At 43.9% G+C, this 19623-nt stretch overlaps 1 protein-coding gene across 1 annotated transcript; it reads right to left on the reverse strand.

Moving 5' to 3' along the window:
• Positions 1 to 5584: 5584 nt before the first annotated feature.
• Positions 5585 to 15155, reverse strand: LOC115416921 (CD209 antigen-like protein C). The gene is made up of 6 exons (XM_030130793.1): positions 14928 to 15155; positions 13582 to 13686; positions 12431 to 12589; positions 11302 to 11474; positions 11105 to 11220; positions 5585 to 6091 (listed from the first exon to the last, which is right to left on the reverse strand). Exons 1-6 carry the CDS (start codon positions 15043 to 15045, stop codon positions 5911 to 5913), a joined length of 852 nt encoding a protein of 283 aa, XP_029986653.1. The 5' UTR covers positions 15046 to 15155; the 3' UTR covers positions 5585 to 5910.
• Between the last annotated feature and the right edge of the window lie 4468 nt (positions 15156 to 19623).

The following is a 19623-nucleotide window of genomic DNA, read 5'->3' on the forward strand; positions in this document are numbered from 1 at the left end:
ATATCCTTCCATCTCGCTCTGTAGGCTGGATTACACATGTTCCATAGAGTTTTTCATTGTGCAGCCTGATAGTAGCTTCTAAGACAGGGCAGGGCTAGTCACTCTGGCCAACTGTAAAGTTTTATATCTTATTCTCGGTCTTTTCCCCGCCAAATGTATCTTGAGATGAATTTATCCCACGCTATAAATTCTTTATCTGTTACCTGTATTAGAAGGGTTTGGAATAAATACAGTAACCTTGGGAGAACATTCATTTTAACCACTTCTATTCTTGAAACTAAAGTTGTGAATGGGATTAAATTCCACCTTACCATATCTGATTTTATTTTTGAAATTAATGGATCATAATTTATTGATTTCAATTGAGATAAATCCTGAGGAAGGTTTACTCCCAGGTATTTAATGAATTTTGAATTCCAATTAAGACTAAATCTTTCTTTAATTTACTGAACAAAAATATGAATGCACGACTTTTGTTTTTGCTCCCATTTTTCATGAGCTGAACTGAAAGATTAAAACTTTTTCTGTGTACACACAAGGTTTATTTCTCTCAAATATTGTTCACAAATCTGTCTAAATTTGTGTTAGTGAACACTTCTTCTTTGCTGAGATAATCCATCCACCTCACAGCTGTGGCAGATCAAGATGCTGATTAGACATCAGGATTTCTGCACAGGTGTGCCTTAGGCTGGCCACAATAAAAGGCCACTCCAAAACGTGCAGTTTTATCACACAGCACAATACCACAGATGTCACAAGTTTGGAGGGAATATGCACTGGTCATGCTGACTTCAGGAATCTCCACCAGAGCTTTTGCCTGTGAATTGAATGTTCATTTCTCTACCATCAGCCATCTCCAAAGCTGTTTCAGAGAATTCATGAAGAAGACTGTGCGAGGAAAATGGTGGTCACACCAAATACTGACTGGTTTTCTGACCCCCCTGGACCACCCAATACAGTAAAACTGCACATTTTAGGGTGGCCTTTTATTGTGGCCAGCCTAAGTCACACCTGTGCAATAATCCTGCTGTCTAATCAGCATCTGGATCTGCTACACCTGTGAGGTGGATGGATTATCTCAGCAAAGGACAAAGGAGAAGTGCTCACTAACACAGATTTAGACAAATTTATGAACAATATCTGAGAGAAATAGGCCTTTTGTGTACATAGAAAAAGTTTTAGATCTTTGCGTTCAGCTCATGAAAAATGGGAGCAAAAACAAAAGTTGTGCATTTATATTTTTGTTCAGTGTAGATTGGTCAGGATCATAGTTGAATAAGAGAACCTGGGTCTTTTTCACATTTAATTTGTAACCTGAAAATAGTCCAAATTCCTCAAGTGTTGGCATTAATGCTGGAAGGGACGCAGTGGGTTGTGTTAAGTATATTAACACGTCATCCGCAAATAGCGCTATTTTCTGTTCACCCCCTTCCATGTCTACACCTTTTATATTTTCATTCTGTTTTATCCATTGGCTCAGTGGTTCCAAATATATAGCGAGTAGGAGACGGCTAATTGAACAACCTTGACGACACCCCCGTTCTAATTTGAGAGATTTCCATTGATTTTGACTCTGGCTGATGGTTTATTGTATAGAGATTGTATGGTCCTGATAAATGTTTCATGAAAACCAAATTGTCCCATTACCATAAACAGAAAGTCCCATCTGACAGTCAAATGCCTTTTCTGCATCCAGTCCCAACATTATTGCTTCCAGTCGTTTTTTACTTCTGTTTTGCATCACATGTAGTGTACGTCGAATATTGTCCTGTGACTGTCTCTGCTTTATAAATCCAGTCTGGTCCTGGTGGATTATATCTGGTAAAATTGTTTCTAAGCGTCTGGCTAGAATAGCGCTGAATATCCTGTAGTCCAGGTTAAGAACACTAACTTATTATTAGAACACTCCAATTTGTCCTTTCCTTCTTTTGGAATAACTGAAATGAAGGCCTCCTTCCATGAGTTTGGGATTTCTCCCTCTTTTAGTACCCAATTAAATGCATTTTTTAGAAGGGGGATCAATGGCTCCCTGAGCACTTTATAAAACTCAGAGGTGTATCCATCTGTGCCCGGAGCCTTGTTTGTCTTCAGCTTTGAAATTGCTGAATTAATTTCTTCAGCTGTGATTTCCTTTGTCAGGGTAGCGTTTTGATCCTCTGTCACTCCTGGTAATTTTAGAGAATCTAGAAATGAAATTATCTGATTTTTATTTTTTATCTTTGGTTGAGAATACAACGCCTTGTAATATGTTTCGAAACATTTATGTATCTCTTCTGTTCTATATTTTGTTGAATTTGTAACTGAATTCCTTATTTTGTAAATGTTATTCATTGCCATTTGCTTTTTTAATTTATATGCCAATAGTTTTGTAAATGTACTTCCTGCTTTGTAATACCTCTGCTTTGTATATAACAATTTTTTTTTGAATCTCCTGTGTTAGAATGTCATTAATCTCTGTTATAATCCTTTTGATATTTTGGTTTATTTTCTCATCAACATTGTTTTTGTGCTTTTCTTCTACTTTTTTCAATTCTGATTCTAATTTATTGAGTTTTTCCTGTTTTTTCCTTTACAAATATGCTGATTTTGCAATTATTAACCCTCTAATCACGGCTTTGCCTGCATCCCACAACACTGAGGGAGAAACCTCTCCATTATCATTCTCCCTTACATACCTCTGAATTTCTTTAATGATTTCCTTCTTTATTTCTCCTTTTAATATATTTATATTTCATCTCCAAAGTGTTCTTTTTGCTTCTCTTGACAAAGATAAAGTTAAATATACTGGGCTATGGTCTGATATGTCTCTTGTTCCAAATTCACATTTTTCAATTCTATGACTGTCCTTATTATACATGAAAAAATAATCAATCCTGGAATATACTGAATGAGGTGATGAGAAATAGGTATAATCTTTTCCTTTAGGATTTAATTCTCTCCATACATCAACTACTCCCATTTCTGTCAATAATCCTGCAAACTTCTTACTAATCATAGATTTTTGTATACCACTGCCTGAGCAGTCCAGTTGTGGGTTTAGTCTGATATTCAGGTCTCCACCCCATATCATAATCCCTTCCCCCTCTGATACCACCAAATCAATCAATTGCCTGTAAAATATCCAGTCTGACCCTGGTGGGGCATATACATTAAGAATAGTGAGCACCTCTCCATCTAATCTTCCTTTAATCAAAATATATCTTCCTTGTTTGTCTGATATTTCTGAAAGCTTTTCAAACCTAATTTTCCCTGATATCAGAATTGCCACCCCTCTTCTATGACCAGTTTTATAAGATGAAAAAAATATTTGATTATAGCCATTTCTTTTGAGTTTTTCATGCTCCTTCTCTGACAGGTGTGTCTCCTGCAACAGAGCCACTCCCACTCCCTCCTTTCTCATCTTACCTAGTATTTTGGACCTTTTAACTGGGTTAAGTATCCCATTCACATTATATGTAGCTAGTTTCATTAACCTTTTCTGGGTTGTCATAATCCCTACTTTTGCAATTCCATCTCCCCATGCTTACCCCTTGTGCTACAGAATAGGCAGATTGCCATGAACACTATATAACACAAAACACGAACAATCACAGATGAACATGTGATATAACCAAAAACTTCCTTGCGTGGGGTCTGCGTTTTGACCCTGAATGAGCCCTGATGGCAGGTTTGCTCTGAGGGATAACCTCTTCCTTTAAGAGGAAGTGGGCCCTCTTTGCTGCAGTCAGCTTTGTCCATATACAGTATGTCCAACAGCTTCAATTCAAAAGAAAGAAAAAGTCACCAAAGTCAAAGTAGCTCCGACATAAAAAAGTAAATGTGTATAAAGAGGAGATTGTCTTTTCCTCATTTACCCAAGTTACATAAATAAATGAAATAAAATAAAACAACACAGCTCAAGTTAAAGAGGGGCTGTTTCTCACCTTAATTTTGAAGTTCCCAAACCGGATACATAGTAACTGTTCAGTCCTCGTCCACAAATCCTTGTTCGACAAGTCGAGTCCTAGTTCCTCCTAAAGGCTTGTAGTTTTTCTTTAAATCCTGGACCCGTCTCCTTGGGTGTGTGCGCCCCCTTGTGTGCCCGGTTAGGAGCTTGGTCCTGTCCAGTCCTCTCTCCGCCGGTTTCACCACCGTCACCTGAAGCCCCCTTCTTGCCATATCTGTAGTGGCTTCTTCAGCCGTGTTATAAACACGGGTTTCGCCCTCGTAAAACCCTCGTAATTTCGCTGGAAATGGTGTCTGGAATCGTATTTTCTTCTCCCTCAAAACGTTTTTCTTCTATATATTCCTTAGGCTTTTTTAACACCTCCGGAGCGTAGTCATGATCCAGAAACACCCTTTTCCCCTCATACTCGAATCCTTTCTTCTGCCATGCAATCCTTATGATCTCTTCTTTGTCTCTGACACTCGTGAATCTCCCCACGGTGGATCTCGGTGGGGAATCCGGAGGAGGCCGCGCCGCCAGGGCCCGGTGTGCTCTCTCCATCCGGAGGTGGAGGGATGCGGGCAGCTCCAGCTTTTCTCCTAGTAGTGCCTCAGTAAAGTCAATCATCGACCGGGCGTTGTCCTCCGCTCCTTCCTTCACCCCGTGTATCCTAATATTCTCCCTCCTGATCCACCAACCTTTTCTGAACCGTTCCTGCAGCTCCAGGAGTTCAAGTGTAACATCCTCAAAGAGCTGCAGGCGTTCCTCCGCACTTTCTACCCTGCTGTTAGCCTCCTTGATTTCTTCCTTGATTTCTTTAAGAATGTCCGAGTTTTCACGACGGAAGTCTCTTAAGTCTCGCAGTATTGTCTCCAAATGTGCCATTTCTTGCGCAGACTGGACCGTTTGTGTTTTGCTGCCTGAGCTGCTCTCCCTCTCCTGCGCTGACTCTGCTAGCTCACTGTCTTCTCCTGCTAGCTCTGATGCTAGCCTGTTTTGTTCGTAGTCTTCATCGGTTCCTAACTCGACTTTTTGTGACTTTTTTCCTGATTTTCCTCTCATTATTATCTTTGCCCTTTCAGTTTTACCCTTGCCACTTATTACTATTGCCTACTGACACCGGTACAGGGCTTCCACAACCTAAAGTCGGGGAGCTCACTGTTGAAGCTGCCGCCATGACCGCCATGCCGCCGGAAGTCCCTTAAACCTTCGTTTTAACGTCACCAACAAACCCCACTGCTCCGCCATGTTGTCTGCTATGAATGACTTTTGTTGTGTATGACAATAAACCATTTCTGTTCTGTTATTTTTATTTTCTCATCATTAATTACTGATTCTGCTCTTTCAGCACTGACTCCTTCCTAATACTACATCTACATTTTGTGTTGTTATATAATATAATATAATATAATATAATATAATATAATATAATATAATATAACCAACACACTGTCTGGTAACAGCCTTAATATGTCCAGTAGTTGAACGTTTTATTTTACCTAATGTGGTAAATTTCAGAACAGCAACAAGCAAAAAGGTTTAAAGAAAACTAAAATATGGAAGGACATGAAACTATTAAAATATTTAGTTTAAAATATTATTTACAAGATTCATGTATTGTGTTGTAGAGTGATTAAAAAAAGCACAAACCAAACTTCATTCAACTACAGAAACAGAATATAAAACTGTTTTTATTGTGTATTTCTGAATCATTTCACATATTGGACTTAAGATCGAATGTGAGTGGAATGAACGCGGTGATTAAATGACAAACGAATGAATCAGCAGCGTCATCACTTCTGTAAAAGTTCACCCTCAGCCACATGGACCTGATCTGTGTCACATGACCACAGTAACCATATGTGTCACATGATCCCATTCAAACCGGCCTCAGAAAATACAATAAGAAACGTGAATAAAAGTCCTCCAACCTGACGACCGCAGCAGTACCGGGGGGGGGACTACGAGTGCAAGGGGGTGTGGTCTCAGTGCGGGAGGGCGGTGCTGGCTCCGGGGCCCGCCTCTTTCTCGCAGATGTAGGGCAGGTACATGCTGCAGGGGGCGTCGTACCAGCTGCGGACCGCCACTCGCTCCAACACCTGCGTTTTGACGATGTATCCGCAGTCCTCGTTGATGTGGTTGTTGGGTTCGCCCACCTCCCAGAACCTACGCACAGGAAACAAACACCAGGGGTCAGGTGACCAACAACCAATGAACGCAGACCCACCTGTGGATGCCCCCTGCTGGGGACAATGCCAATAACCATCCAGTTTTTCAGAAAAATAAGTGAATAACAGGCGACACACGCTGGTGAACGGACCGTTTAATTCCACCTTATAAACACATAATAATAATAATAATAATAATAATAATAATAATAATAATAAAAAAACACATAAGTACAATAATAATAATAACAATAATAAACATACTACTACTACTACTACTACTAATAATAATAATAATAATAATAATAATGATAATAACAATAATAATAACAATAACAATAACAATAATAATAATAATAATAATGATGATGATAATAATAATACATTTTATATATAGGGGCCTTTCAGGACACTCATGGCCACTGTACAAGGTTGTTAAAATAAATAAAACACAATTCAAACTACGCACATACACATATAAAACACATAGGTACATTAAATGGCAACAGATAGAAGTGAAACTGTGGAACTGACTCGGATAAATAAGTTTGAAGAAATAAGTCTTCAGCTGGGATTTGAAGGTGGTAACACAGTCTGAATTTTAATTTTGATAATTAAACACAATGATGTTTACCCACACTTATTTATGCATATATCTGTCACTTTTACTGATATTTGTCCAGGACATATTGTACAAATTGCTGTTGTAGTAGTTATAAAATGTATATTTGGTATATTTACATTTAGAGCTATATATTTACACATATTTACATATATAAATGTATACGTGTGTGCTGTATGAATTTCCTGTTACTTTTTATCATACTAGCATGATGCAAATGTAACACAATTTCCCATGGGATTAATAAAGTTGTTTGATTCTATATACTGTACATCTATCTATCTATCTATCTATCTATCTATCTATCTGAAACATATGCTACATTCACACAAGAAAATAAACAGATTTAACGGACAAAGGTGAAACATAAAAAAGAGGAAGAGGAAGAATGGGAAAAATGATGGGGGGTTAGTCAGCGACCAATACGACCAGAAAGAGGAAAGAAATATCAGATGTTTGAGGAAAATCTGCCGAGTTTGGAGAAAAATACAGAGCGGAGGCAGAAGTGAAACAGCCGAGGATGAACCTGAACACATGACTGGTTCTTTCCTCTGAGCTTTTCTGTTGTATTTATGCATCATTTTGGTCCATGTCATTCCACTGTTTGTCCAGAGTGTACATGAACTAAATATTAGCCTACAATTAAAAATTCAACCACCAAATACCCCCGTATGCAGATGATATTCTATTGTTTATAAGAAACATACATATGTGACATCTTTTAAATCACTTCTTAAAACACATTTTTATAGACTTGCTTTTATGTGATGTCTGTCCCTTTTCAGTTTTAATTTTTTAAATTTGAATTTTATCCTGTTTGGTTATTAATTTATATTCTCATACATGATGTTTTATCTCATTTCTTCATTTTTGCATTGATTTGACAGCATCATGTTACGTTCTCCCTACCCTCTTTACTCCGATTCACTTCATTTATTCAAAGTGTCATGTTTTTGCATTTGTTGTACACATCTGTCTAATTGTGTTGCTTCTGTTTTAGTGTCTTTACTTGTATCTTGTATCCTGCTGTTGTGCCCTTCTGCTTTGTCTATCAAAAGCACTTTGTCAACTTTGTTTTTAAAGGTGCTATAGAAATACACTACCAGGCAAAAGTTTGGACTCACCTTCTTATTTAAATGACATGAGATGGACCACAGACGGCCAACAAGTGCTCAGCATCATTTGGAACTCCTTCCAGACTTTTGGAAAACATTTCAGGTGACTACCTCATGAAGCTCATCGAGAGAATGCCAAGAATGCACAAAGCAGTAATAAAAGCAAAATGTGGCTTTTTTGAAGAATCTAAAATATAAAACATGCTTTGAGTTTTGTCACATCTTTTTAAACTACATAATTCCATATGTGTTCATTCATAGTTTTGATGCCTTCAGTGAGAATCTACAATGGAAATAGTCATAAAAATAAAGAAAAACCAGGTGAGTCCAAACTTTTGCCTGGTAGTGTAAAATAAATGAAATTCTTCTTATTATTATTATTATTATGATGATGATGATGATGATGATGATGATGATGATGTCCAAATATCCCCATATGCAGATGATATTCTATTATATAGACAAAAAAACACACATCACTGTAGCAGCAATTGGAGCCAAAATGCAGTTCTCATTTCATGTCTTTACTTCAGGTTAAAGACACTTAAACTGACCTGTTGAACTAAAATGGAGGCAGTTGTCGTTAAAGGCTGCAGAATAAGAGACAAACTCACAGAGATGAAGAACATACGTCTGGAAATCTAGTGTATTTGAGTCTGGACTAAAAAAATAAAGGCCAGGAATCAGGAACCTGCGACTGCACTGAACTTCCACATTCCCACAGGACGATAACTTCAGACTAAATGTCACACACTTCTTCCCCTTTTCTTCTTTGTTCACTTTAAGCCTTTCCTGGAATCTGTAAGTGGGTCAAAGGTCAGGGGTTCATGAGCTCCACATCTACCGTCAGGCCTGAGGTCAGAAAAACTCACTTTCTGAGTAGATTTACTGAATTTATTTGCTTCATTCCTTTAGATTTTTGTTCATCGTAATATGACAAATGTTGAACTCTTTAATGCATGAAAGGGTTGAACTTGAGACTCTTAGTCCAGATTTTTAAATGAAATCTCTTGTTTATGGTGAAAATGCCATAGTTTCATTTACCGAGCACCAAACCTCAACAGAGGTAACACCATTAACTAAGGGGGGCGGGGCTTAGTAAACTGTCCAGTAATTTGACTGTGGCCTTTTTTGGATTTTCTGAGTTGTGGAGAAAAGGGAAGGTTTTGTTATCACTGTGGGGACATTCAGTCTGTATTTTACCCATAATGCATACAGTATTCAGTATTCTGGCGTATGAATGTGTATGAATGTTTGGTGGTGGTGGGAGGGGCCGTTTGGTGTGGACTGGTGGCCACGCCTCCATCAGCCCGCCCCAGGGCAGCTGTGGATACAGATGTAGTTTAACACCAGAGTGAATGAATAATGGATCCAAAAAGTTCTTTGGGTGCTGTGAAAAGCACTAGAGAAATCTAATCCAGTATTATTACAAGAAAAGCACTCAGAGTGCAGACCTCCACCAAGACACATCTGCCCCCCCCCCCCCCCCCATCACCACCAAAATTTAATAATTTCTTCTTTGTGCCAGTATCAACATTTACTGAAATTTTCATGAAAATCTGTTTACAACTCTTGAGTTATCTTGCTAACAAACAAACAAACAAACAAACAAACAAACCAAAGCGAACACAGTACCTCCTGGTGAAGGTAACTAGCTGCATTGTACTCGTGGTGCCATTGTACGACAGCATGATCAGTAGAAGTTGTCTACCACCGCTATCCATTTGTAAACTTCCATTTACTCCTGCGTTGTGCTGGTAATAATTAGAGCCAACATGTGAGGCATGAAGGGAAGAGCATGGAAGTGTTTGTCCTGTCCAGTTGGATTCCATTCATGCAGCGGTAGTAACTGTAGCCTTCACATGTTAGCATGGTCTGCTAACAGTAGAAACGTCATGAACGGCAGCAGAACCACCAGTGCTGGGTAAATAGGTTCTAAAAAGTAATTAGTTATAGTTACTAATGACTTTTTCAAAAAACTAATTGAATTAGTAATGGAATGAGTCCTTCAGGAATGTAATTAGTTACCAGGGAAAGTAATTATTGCATTACTTTTTTGAAAAACCTTCAAATATGTAAAAGGAAACTGATTTCTGAGTGTGTTTCACAGTCAGTTATAGAGTAGAACAGCAGACAGGGACTGGGGTCCACCAGGGTCCACCAGGGTCCACCAGGGCCAGGCTGGGGTCCACCAGGGCCAGGCTGGGATCCACCAGGGTCCACCAGGGCTAGGCTGGGGTCCACCAGGGTCCACCAGGGCCAGGCTGGGGTCCACCAGGGTCCACCAGGGCTAGGCTGGGGTCCACCAGGGTCCACCAGGGCTAGGCTGGGGTCCACCAGGGTCCACCAGGGCCAGGCTGGGGTCCACCAGGGTCCACCAGGGCCAGGCTGGGATCCACCAGGGTCCACCAGGGCTAGGCTGGGGTCCACCAGGGTCCACCAGGGCCAGGCTGGGGTCCACCAGGGTCCACCAGGGCTAGGCTGGGGTCCACCAGGGTCCACCAGGGCTAGGCTGGGGTCCACCAGGGTCCACCAGGGCCAGGCTGAGGTCCACTAGGGCTGATAACTCCTCCTCTAAATGAGCTGATAGCTCCTCCTCTTAGCTGCGTTCAGGTGCCTGTGTTGTGCTGGGACAACTCAAACTCGCAGATGTCATTAGTTGTTCAGGTGAAGGGGGCGTGGACAACTCAGACTCATGGACACACAGGTGAAGCATGAAGGGATTGTGGGTAATCTGAATAGAAGAGCGACTCATAAATGAACAGCTCATAATGAATCGGTTCCTATCGTTCACTGAAAAGAGCCGTTCAAAAGTGTGGAGTTGTCTGCGAACGTCACATCTGTCGTGCCTGGCTGAGCGAGTCAGGACGGATAAAATCTCCCAGCATTCCTCACAACATTTGAATACAGACATAAAATTGTTCCTGGTCGATAGTCAGGTCATGTTTGTATTCATTTGGTGAGTTTGGTGGAGATGGGGCGTGTGAAGGCTGAGGAAAACCCGTACAAACGCCCTCTGAGCTGCAACATTCATAGGACAAACACACGGACACAGAACGTCCACTATAGTAGGGTTATTATTATGATCATTATGATTATTATTATTATTGTTATTATTATTGTTATTATTATACCTAGCATTAGCATTAGCACACATTAGTAGCAGTGGGCTGCTGTTGAAGGCGCTGGACTGGACCAACTCCAGATCTACATTAACAGTGTTGTCATGGAGACAGCCCATATGGACCGTATTTAAAGTGGGGGGGGGGCCTACCCTCCGACCAGCGGCGTCCCATCCACCCACTTCCACTGATCCTCCGTTTGAGCGTCGGTGATGCCGAACCAGTAGGCATTCCAGTGGCCTCTGGGAAGGCGTTCCCATAGAAACGTCTGGACGGACACACAGAGGACACGTCTGAACACGCTCACAGTGGGCGGGGCTTATACAAAGGGGTGGGGTTTGTTTGGTACCTGCTCGTCCGCCGTGTGAATGATGGCCAGGTGAGCGCCTTCACTCTCGCAAAACGACTTGGCCTCAGGCCACGACCTGGAGTTTCTGGAGATGAGGTAACAGCTGGTGTCGAAGGACAGCCAATCAAAGGGACAGATGATGGGCGGAGAGGTGGGCGGGACCACCCCAGGAGCTGAAAGCAGCACACGGATTAGATTACATTAGATCCGATTAGATTAGATCCGATTAGATTAGACCAGATTAGATTAGACCAGATTAGATTAGACCAGATTGGATTAGACCAGATTTGATTAGATCAGATTAGATTAGACCAGATTATATTACACCAGATTAGATTAGATTAGATTAGACCAGATTAGATTAGACTAGATTAGACCAGATTAGATTAGATTAGATTAGACCAGATTAGATCAGACTAGATTAGGTTAGACTAGATTAGACCAGATTAGATTGGATTAGATTAGGTTAGATTAGATTAGTTTAGATTAGATTAGATTAGATTAGGTTAGATTAGATTAGATTAGATTAGATTAGATTAGATTAGATTAGGTTAGATTAGATTAGGTTAGGTTAGATTAGATTAGGTTAGATTAGATTAGATTAGATTAGATTAGATTAGGTTAGGTTAGATTAGATTAGATTAGATTAGATTAGTTTAGATTAGATTAGATTAGATTAGGTTAGATTAGATTAGATTAGGTTAGATTAGATTAGATTAGATTAGATTAGATTAGATTAGATTAGATTAGGTTAGATTAGATTAGATTAGATTAGATTAGGTTAGGTTAGGTTAGATTAGATTAGATTAGATTAGACTGATCCCACAACAGGGAAATTCACTGGTCAAAGCACCGACAGAATAATGTGAAAGAAAAACAAGTGCATCATAACGACAGTACAAAAGACAAGTAATAATAATAATAATAATAATAATAATAATAATAATAATAATAATAATCTCTGTAGACTATGTACATATTTCGATCTGAGTGGACAGATGGACCCAAACACCACAGAGCTCCACTGTTGTGTTCCAGGTGTTTGAGGGTTAAATACAGACAGAGCTTCCTCTGGCCGTTGTCATAGCAACCATTGTGAGGGCCAACCAGACTGGGGGTCCTGTCGGACCTTTAGTGAGGCTCAGTTGGTCCTGGAGCTGCTGCTTCTCCTCCTGCAGCTTCTTCTTCTCTTGTTGCAGTTGGCTGATGGAGGCGACCAGCGCCGACACGTTGGCGTCCTGCGTCTGCAGCTGTGATGAGGATTCACCGCCGCGTTGCTGGTTCTGATCTGTGGACGTTCAGGTTTGAACAGGGTTATTAAAGGCACATGTGTGTGGAGTGGAGGCCTGTTCCTCCTCCTAACACCTCCCTTCAGGAAACAGTTTAGGTCGGTCCACTGGACAGACTCTGTTTGATCACATGTTTAACCCTTTCACCGTTCATCACACACTTCTACACCAGTGGAACCTTCAACATTTACCTGGGATTCTGAAAACCCTGCCATGTTTCCACTGAAATGACTCAGGAAAAAAAGTTCCCTCTGCAGTTCCTTCAGTCCAGGGGTTCCCACAGTGGGGAACCCTAACCCCAGGGGTACTGCACATGTTTTTAGAAAAGTCCATTCAATAAATCATCATGTACTGAATACAAAATAAATAATGACAACTAATGTTAAAATATAAAACACAAGAAATACAGTCATAGAATACTTTTATTGTTAATCATCTTGTCTAATTTATTCTAATCTACACTAGTCTAATGTAATCTGATCTAAACTAGTCTAATTTAAACTAGTCTAATCTGATCTAAACTAGTCTAATTTAAACTAGTCTAATCTGATCTAAACTGGTCTAATTTGATCTGCTCTAAACTAGCCTAATTTAAACTAGTCTAATTTAATCTAATCTAATATTTAATCTAATCTAAACTATTCTGCAGACAGACTTCAGTCAAATTCAGACTGGTCAACAGTCGGGTCATTTCAGCTGAATCAGCTGTTCACTGTTATCACTGTTTCAACACCACACTAAGAAAAACCGCAACCTCCTGTTTCTCTGAACCAGAAAATTAAAAAACAAAGTTGGTTTTTCATTGTTCAATAATATTTTCCACAGATTCATTGTGTTTCAGGGACAAATACAAACAAATCTGCTGGGTTTTCTTCCATATTTGAGATCATTGGTGGTTGTTTGTCACATCTTGGTTGAACCGGTGGATTAATTAGATCAACCTGTGATGATGATGATGATGAAGATGATGAAGATGATGGTTTGTACTCACAGTGAGCAGTGACAGCGATCAGTGAGATGAAGAGGATGACGCTCAGCGAAGCCAAACACACAGTAACAACTGGATAAAAACCAGGAGGAGGTCTGGAGGAGGAGACTGGGGGGGGGGGGGGGGGGGGGGGGGGGAGAAGAGAAAAGAGGAGGAGGAGGTAGAGGAAAAGGAGGATGAGGATAAGGAGGAAGAGGAGGAGATGGAGGAGGAGGAAGAGGAGGAAGAGGAGGAAAAGGAGGAGGAGGAGATGGAGGAGGAGGAAGAGGAAGAAGAGGAGGAAAAGGAAGAGGAGGAGATGGAGGAGGAGGAAGAGGAGGAAAAGGAGGAGGAGGAGATGGAGGAGGAGGAAGAGGAGGAAGAGGAGGAGAAGGAAGGGGGTAGAGGAGGAGGAAGGAGATGGAGGAAGATGAGTTGGAGGAGAAAGAAGAGGGTAAGGAGAGAGAGGAAAAGGAGGATGAGGAGAAAGGGAGGAGGAGGTGGTATGTGTGATACTTTGATCATATGTGATATTTTCTTATAAACTGTTGTGTTTTATGACCTGTTTTACCTTATTTTTATTCTATTATTTGTGTTTTTATCTGTGTGTTAATTAAATAAATTCATCTAAATATAATTCAGAGGTTCAGAATCATTTTAATAAAAACCTACAACTGAACAGAAACATCTGGAAACAAGTTCAGTGGAGAGAAAAAATGAAAACCAGCTTCAGGAGCATGAGGAAGAGGAGCACAATGAAGAGGAGCATAAGGAAGAGGAGCACAATGAAGAGGAGCATGAGGAAGAGGAGCACAATGAAGAGGAGCATAATGAAGAGGAGCACAATGAAGAGGAGCATGAGGAAGAGGAGCATAAGGAAGAGGAGCACAATGAAGAGGAGCATGAGGAAGAGGAGCACAATGAAGAGGAGCATAATGAAGAGGAGCACAATGAAGAGGAGCATGAGGAAGAGGAGCATAATGAAGAGGAGCATGAGGAAGAGGAGCACAATGAAGAGGAGCATGAGGAAGAGGAGCACAATGAAGAGGAGCATGAGGAAGAGGAGCACAATGAAGAGGAGCATGAGGAAGAGGAGCATAATGAAGAGGAGCACAATGAAGAGGAGCATGAGGAAGAGGAGCATAATGAAGAGGAGCATGAGGAAGAGGAGCATAATGAAGAGGAGCATGAGGAAGAGGAGCACAATGAAGAGGAGCATAATGAAGAGGAGCATGAGGAAGAGGAGCACAATGAAGAGGAGCATGAGGAAGAGGAGCACAATGAAGAGGAGCATGAGGAAGAGGAGCATAATGAAGAGGAGCATGAGGAAGATGATGAAGATGAAGGTGATGAAGGTGAGCAGGTCTTACCTCCAGGTCCACCCTGTCTCCTCCTCCTCCTCTCCAGCGCTTCGTGTCCGTCGTCTTCCAACAGTTTAAAGTACATCCCATCACCGGGGGGGTGTTCAGGGGGGGTCGGCCTGTCCATCACCAAGGAAGAGGAGGAGGAGGAAGAGGAGGAGGAAGAGAAGAAGAAGAAGACAAGAAGAAAAAGACGATGACCAACAACAAGAAGTAAAGGAGTCTGAGTTGGTTTCAGGTCTGGCTCCAGTTCCCCCTCCCACTGCTTTAAACCACTCTGCCCCCTCCCCCTCCCCCTCCCCCTCCCCCTCCCCCTCCCCCTCCCCCTCCCATCCCCGACTGGAAAACAGAGCGAGCCCTTTCAAAATAAAAGACAGGAAGTACATGTATAATAATAATAATAATAATAATAATAATAATAATAATAATATTATTATTATTATTATTATTATTATTATTATTATTATTATTATTATTATTATTATTATTATTGAATTACTACGGACAAAACTACAGCTAAAACAATGACAATATTTAATAATTGCTTCAAATGTGTTATTTTATGTTTTTCTCTTTTATGTCTTTACTTCACTTCAATTTCAAGGAAAATAAAAAGATTATATTAATAATATTAATAATAACATGGACTCCATCAAATAAACAGAAATGACAAATATAAAAACTAATTCAGAGCTAAAAATATGACCGTTTAATCCAGTCCAGACTGGGCAGCTCCTGCCACCGGTGCCCTGGCCCCACCAGGCCCCACCAGGACCCACCAGGACCCACCAGGACCCACCAGGCCCCACCAGGCCCCGCCAGGACCCGCCAGGACCCGCCAGGCCCCGCCAGGCCCCGCCAGGACCCACCAGGCCCCATCAGGCCCCGCCAGGACCCACCAGGTCCCATCAGGACCCATCAGGACCCACCAGGTCCCATCAGGTCCCACCAGGCCCCATCAGACCCCACCAGGCCCCACCAGGCCCCACCAGGCCCCACCAGGCCCCACCAGACCCCATCAGGTCCCACCAGGTCCCATCAGGACCCACCAGGTCCCATCAGGTCCCACCAGGCCCCATCAGACCTCACCAGGCCCCACCAGGCCCCACCAGGACCCACCAGGCCCCGCCAGGCCCCGCCAGGACCCGCCAGGACCCGCCAGGCCCCGCCAGGCCCCGCCAGGACCCACCAGGCCCCACCAGGCCCCACCAGGCCCCACCAGGCCCCATCAGGTCCCACCAGGTCCCATCAGGACCCACCAGGTCCCATCAGGTCCCACCAGGCCCCATCAGACCCCACCAGGCCCCACCAGGACCCACCAGGCCCCACCAGGCCCCACCAGGCCCCACCAGGCCCCACCAGACCCCATCAGGTCCCACCAGGCCCCACCAGGCCCCATCAGGACCCATCAGGCCCCACCAGGCCCCTGTAACTCCAACCACTGTCACTGTGAGCAGTCCGAGGCTGGATCTGCTGACACCAGCACCCCAGAGAGGACATCAGGAGCCGACCCCAGAGGCCCCGTCCTTCCAGCACCATGGTGGCCACAGCAGACCAGACCAGCTGGGGTCAGAATGGAGGCCCTACCAAGACCCACAGATTCCCCAGTACCAGATGGGTGTGGACCAGTGGTGGAACATGTCAGTACGGGGCCGGGCCCTTTAGAGCCTATGAAGCTTTGAATTGCGTCACTTACCAACACACACATGCACACACCAGCGGCTCTGACAGGCACGACTGCAGTTTGACCCAGCTCAAAGAATCTGATAGTATAGGTTCAGCACCACGGACAGCAACCACGTCATTTTGACGTCAATCAAACGGACGTGAACGTCACATCAGTCTGACAAACACTGAAACCAAACACTTCATCTACTGACAGCACAGCAGCATACTGGACCAACAGCTGGAGCCTTCTGTACAGTTGGCCTGATGGTCCACGAGTTCAGCTGCAAACACACATGGTGGACCTGCTCAGCTCTGTTCAAAGGACCATGGTGGACCTGCTCAGCTCTGTTCAAAGGACCATGGTGGACCTGCTCAGCTCTGTTCAAAGGACCATGGTGGACCTGCTCAGCTCTGTTCAAAGGACCATGGTGGACCTGCTCAGCTCTGTTCAAAGGACCATGGTGGACCTGCTCAGCTCTGTTCAAAGGACCATGGTGGACCTGCTCAGCTCTGTTCAAAGGACCATGGTGGACCTGCTCAGCTCAGTTTAAAGGCACATGGTGGACCTGCTCAGCTCTGTTCAAAGGACCATGGTGGACCTGCTCAGCTCTGTTCAAAGGACCATGGTGGACCTGCTCAGCTCTGTTCAAAGGACCATGGTGGACCTGCTCAGCTCTGTTCAAAGGACCATGGTGGACCTGCTCAGCTCTGTTCAAAGGACCATGGTGGACCTGCTCAGCTCTGTTCAAAGGACCATGGTGGACCTGCTCAGCTCAGTTTAAAGGCACATGGTGGACCTGCTCAGCTCAGTTTAAAGGCACATGGTGGACCTGCTCAGCTCTGTTCAAAGGACCATGGTGGACCTGCTCAGCTCTGTTCAAAGGCACATGGTGGACCTGCTCAGCTCTGTTCAAAGGACCATGGTGGACCTGCTCAGCTCTGTTCAAAGGACCATGGTGGACCTGCTCAGCTCAGTTTAAAGGACCATGGTGGACCTGCTCAGCTCTGTTCAAAGGACCATGGTGGACCTGCTCAGCTCTGTTCAAAGGACCATGGTGGACCTGCTCAGCTCTGCTCATAGGCACATGGTGGACCTGCTCAGCTCTGTTCAAAGGACCATGGTGGACCTGCTCAGCTCAGTTTAAAGGACCATGGTGGACCTGCTCAGCTCTGTTCAAAGGACCATGGTGGACCTGCTCAGCTCTGTTCAAAGGACCATGGTGGACCTGCTCAGCTCAGTTTAAAGGCACATGGTGGACCTGCTCAGCTCTGTTCAAAGGACCATGGTGGACCTGCTCAGCTCTGTTCAAAGGACCATGGTGGACCTGCTCAGCTCTGTTCAAAGGACCATGGTGGACCTGCTCAGCTCAGTTTAAAGGCACATGGTGGACCTGCTCAGCTCTGTTCAAAGGACCATGGTGGACCTGCTCAGCTCTGTTCAAAGGACCATGGTGGACCTGCTCAGCTCTGTTCAAAGGACCATGGTGGACCTGCTCAGCTCTGTTCAAAGGCACATGGTGGACCTGCTCAGCTCTGTTCAAAGGACCATGGTGGACCTGCTCAGCTCTGTTCAAAGGACCATGGTGGACCTGCTCAGCTCAGTTTAAAGGACCATGGTGGACCTGCTCAGCTCAGTTTAAAGGACCATGGTGGACCTGCTCAGCTCTGTTCAAAGGCACATGGTGGACCTGCTCAGCTCTGTTCAAAGGACCATGGTGGACCTGCTCAGCTCTGCTCATAGGCACATGGTGGACCTGCTCAGCTCTGTTCAAAGGACCATGGTGGACCTGCTCAGCTCTGTTCAAAGGACCATGGTGGACCTGCTCAGCTCTGTTCAAAGGCACATGGTGGACCTGCTCAGCTCTGTTCAAAGGACCATGGTGGACCTGCTCAGCTCTGTTCAAAGGACCATGGTGGACCTGCTCAGCTCTGTTCAAAGGACCATGGTGGACCTGCTCAGCTCAGTTTAAAGGACCATGGTGGACCTGCTCAGCTCTGTTCAAAGGACCATGGTGGACCTGCTCAGCTCTGTTCAAAGGACCATGGTGGACCTGCGCTCTGTGAACTCGTCCACAACACACCACATGTCCGACGTCTGGGCTCGCTCCTTCTCAGTGGAACAAACTGCTGGTTGGTTTTTAATGAGCTTTAATTTTGAGAATGAGCTGGTGCTTTTGTATTCAGTGTTCGATACTTCCCTTCACGGTGCGGGTGAGGAGGTGGGGGGGGTCTGCTGGTCCAGTACCAGGACTGTCTCCTGATCTTACGAACTCTTCACCCCCCCAGCCCCACCCCCAGCCCCACCTCTGCAGGTGCACCTGTCCACAGTTTCCAGCTCACTCACACACTGTCAGTGATGGTGTGAATGAAACCTGTGCATCTGGTCCCTGTCTGGGGGGTCAGTCCTGGGGGGCTTCAGTCACTGCAGTGGTTTCCAGTTCTCCTCCAGGACGATTAGGAGTTGGACAGACAAAACAAAGTGTCCTCCATCGTAACTCTGCTGTTTGTTGCTCTCTTCTCCTTTTCTTTGCGTTGTGTCGCTCCACTCTTGTGCCTCTAACTGCCTCTTCTGACCTCCTGCGTTCAGATCCACACGTGTGCGCTCTGTTCACCAGAGGTGGATGGTCCCATCTGTGGACGGCTGTTCAGGACAACTGTACCCAAAATACATCTGGAGACAATACCAGTGATCCATTTGTAAATGTACACTTTGTAAAGTTAACTGCGAGAGTGAATATGAAGCCAGCCGTGCAACACACACTGTCTGCAAAGTTTGGAATAAACACGGCCGAAGTCAGTCTTCTGAAATGTTTACCATCCATGAGTCCAAGGCTGAAGCAGCTTCTACCACCACACACACACTGCACGTGCTTCATTCAGTTACTGTGGGAAGCCTTTACCGTGAGGAAATTCATTCCTTTGAAAGATAGTGTCAGGGCCTGATCCTTGTCCCGGGCCCCCAAGGCCTGGGCCGAGGGACCACTGCCCCCCCCCCCGAAGCCCCGCCCCTGGTGAGGACATAGAAAATAATCTGCTC

This window comes from Sphaeramia orbicularis, unplaced genomic scaffold, assembly GCF_902148855.1.
Source record: "Sphaeramia orbicularis unplaced genomic scaffold, fSphaOr1.1, whole genome shotgun sequence".
Classification (NCBI taxonomy): Eukaryota; Metazoa; Chordata; class Actinopteri; order Kurtiformes; family Apogonidae; genus Sphaeramia; species Sphaeramia orbicularis.

Bases quoted from the DNA above. Each gene is read 5' to 3' on its own strand.
- LOC115416921 (XM_030130793.1), bottom strand. From the start codon at position 15,045: ATGGACAGGCCGACCCCCCCTGAACACCCCCCCGGTGATGGGATGTAC. The intron at 13,687-14,927 runs GTAAGACCTGCT...CCCCCCCCCCAG, and splicing joins GAGACAGGGTGGACCTGGAG to TCTCCTCCTCCAGACCTCCT. The intron at 11,475-12,430 runs GTCCGACAGGAC...TGCTGCTTTCAG, and splicing joins CCAACTGAGCCTCACTAAAG to CTCCTGGGGTGGTCCCGCCC.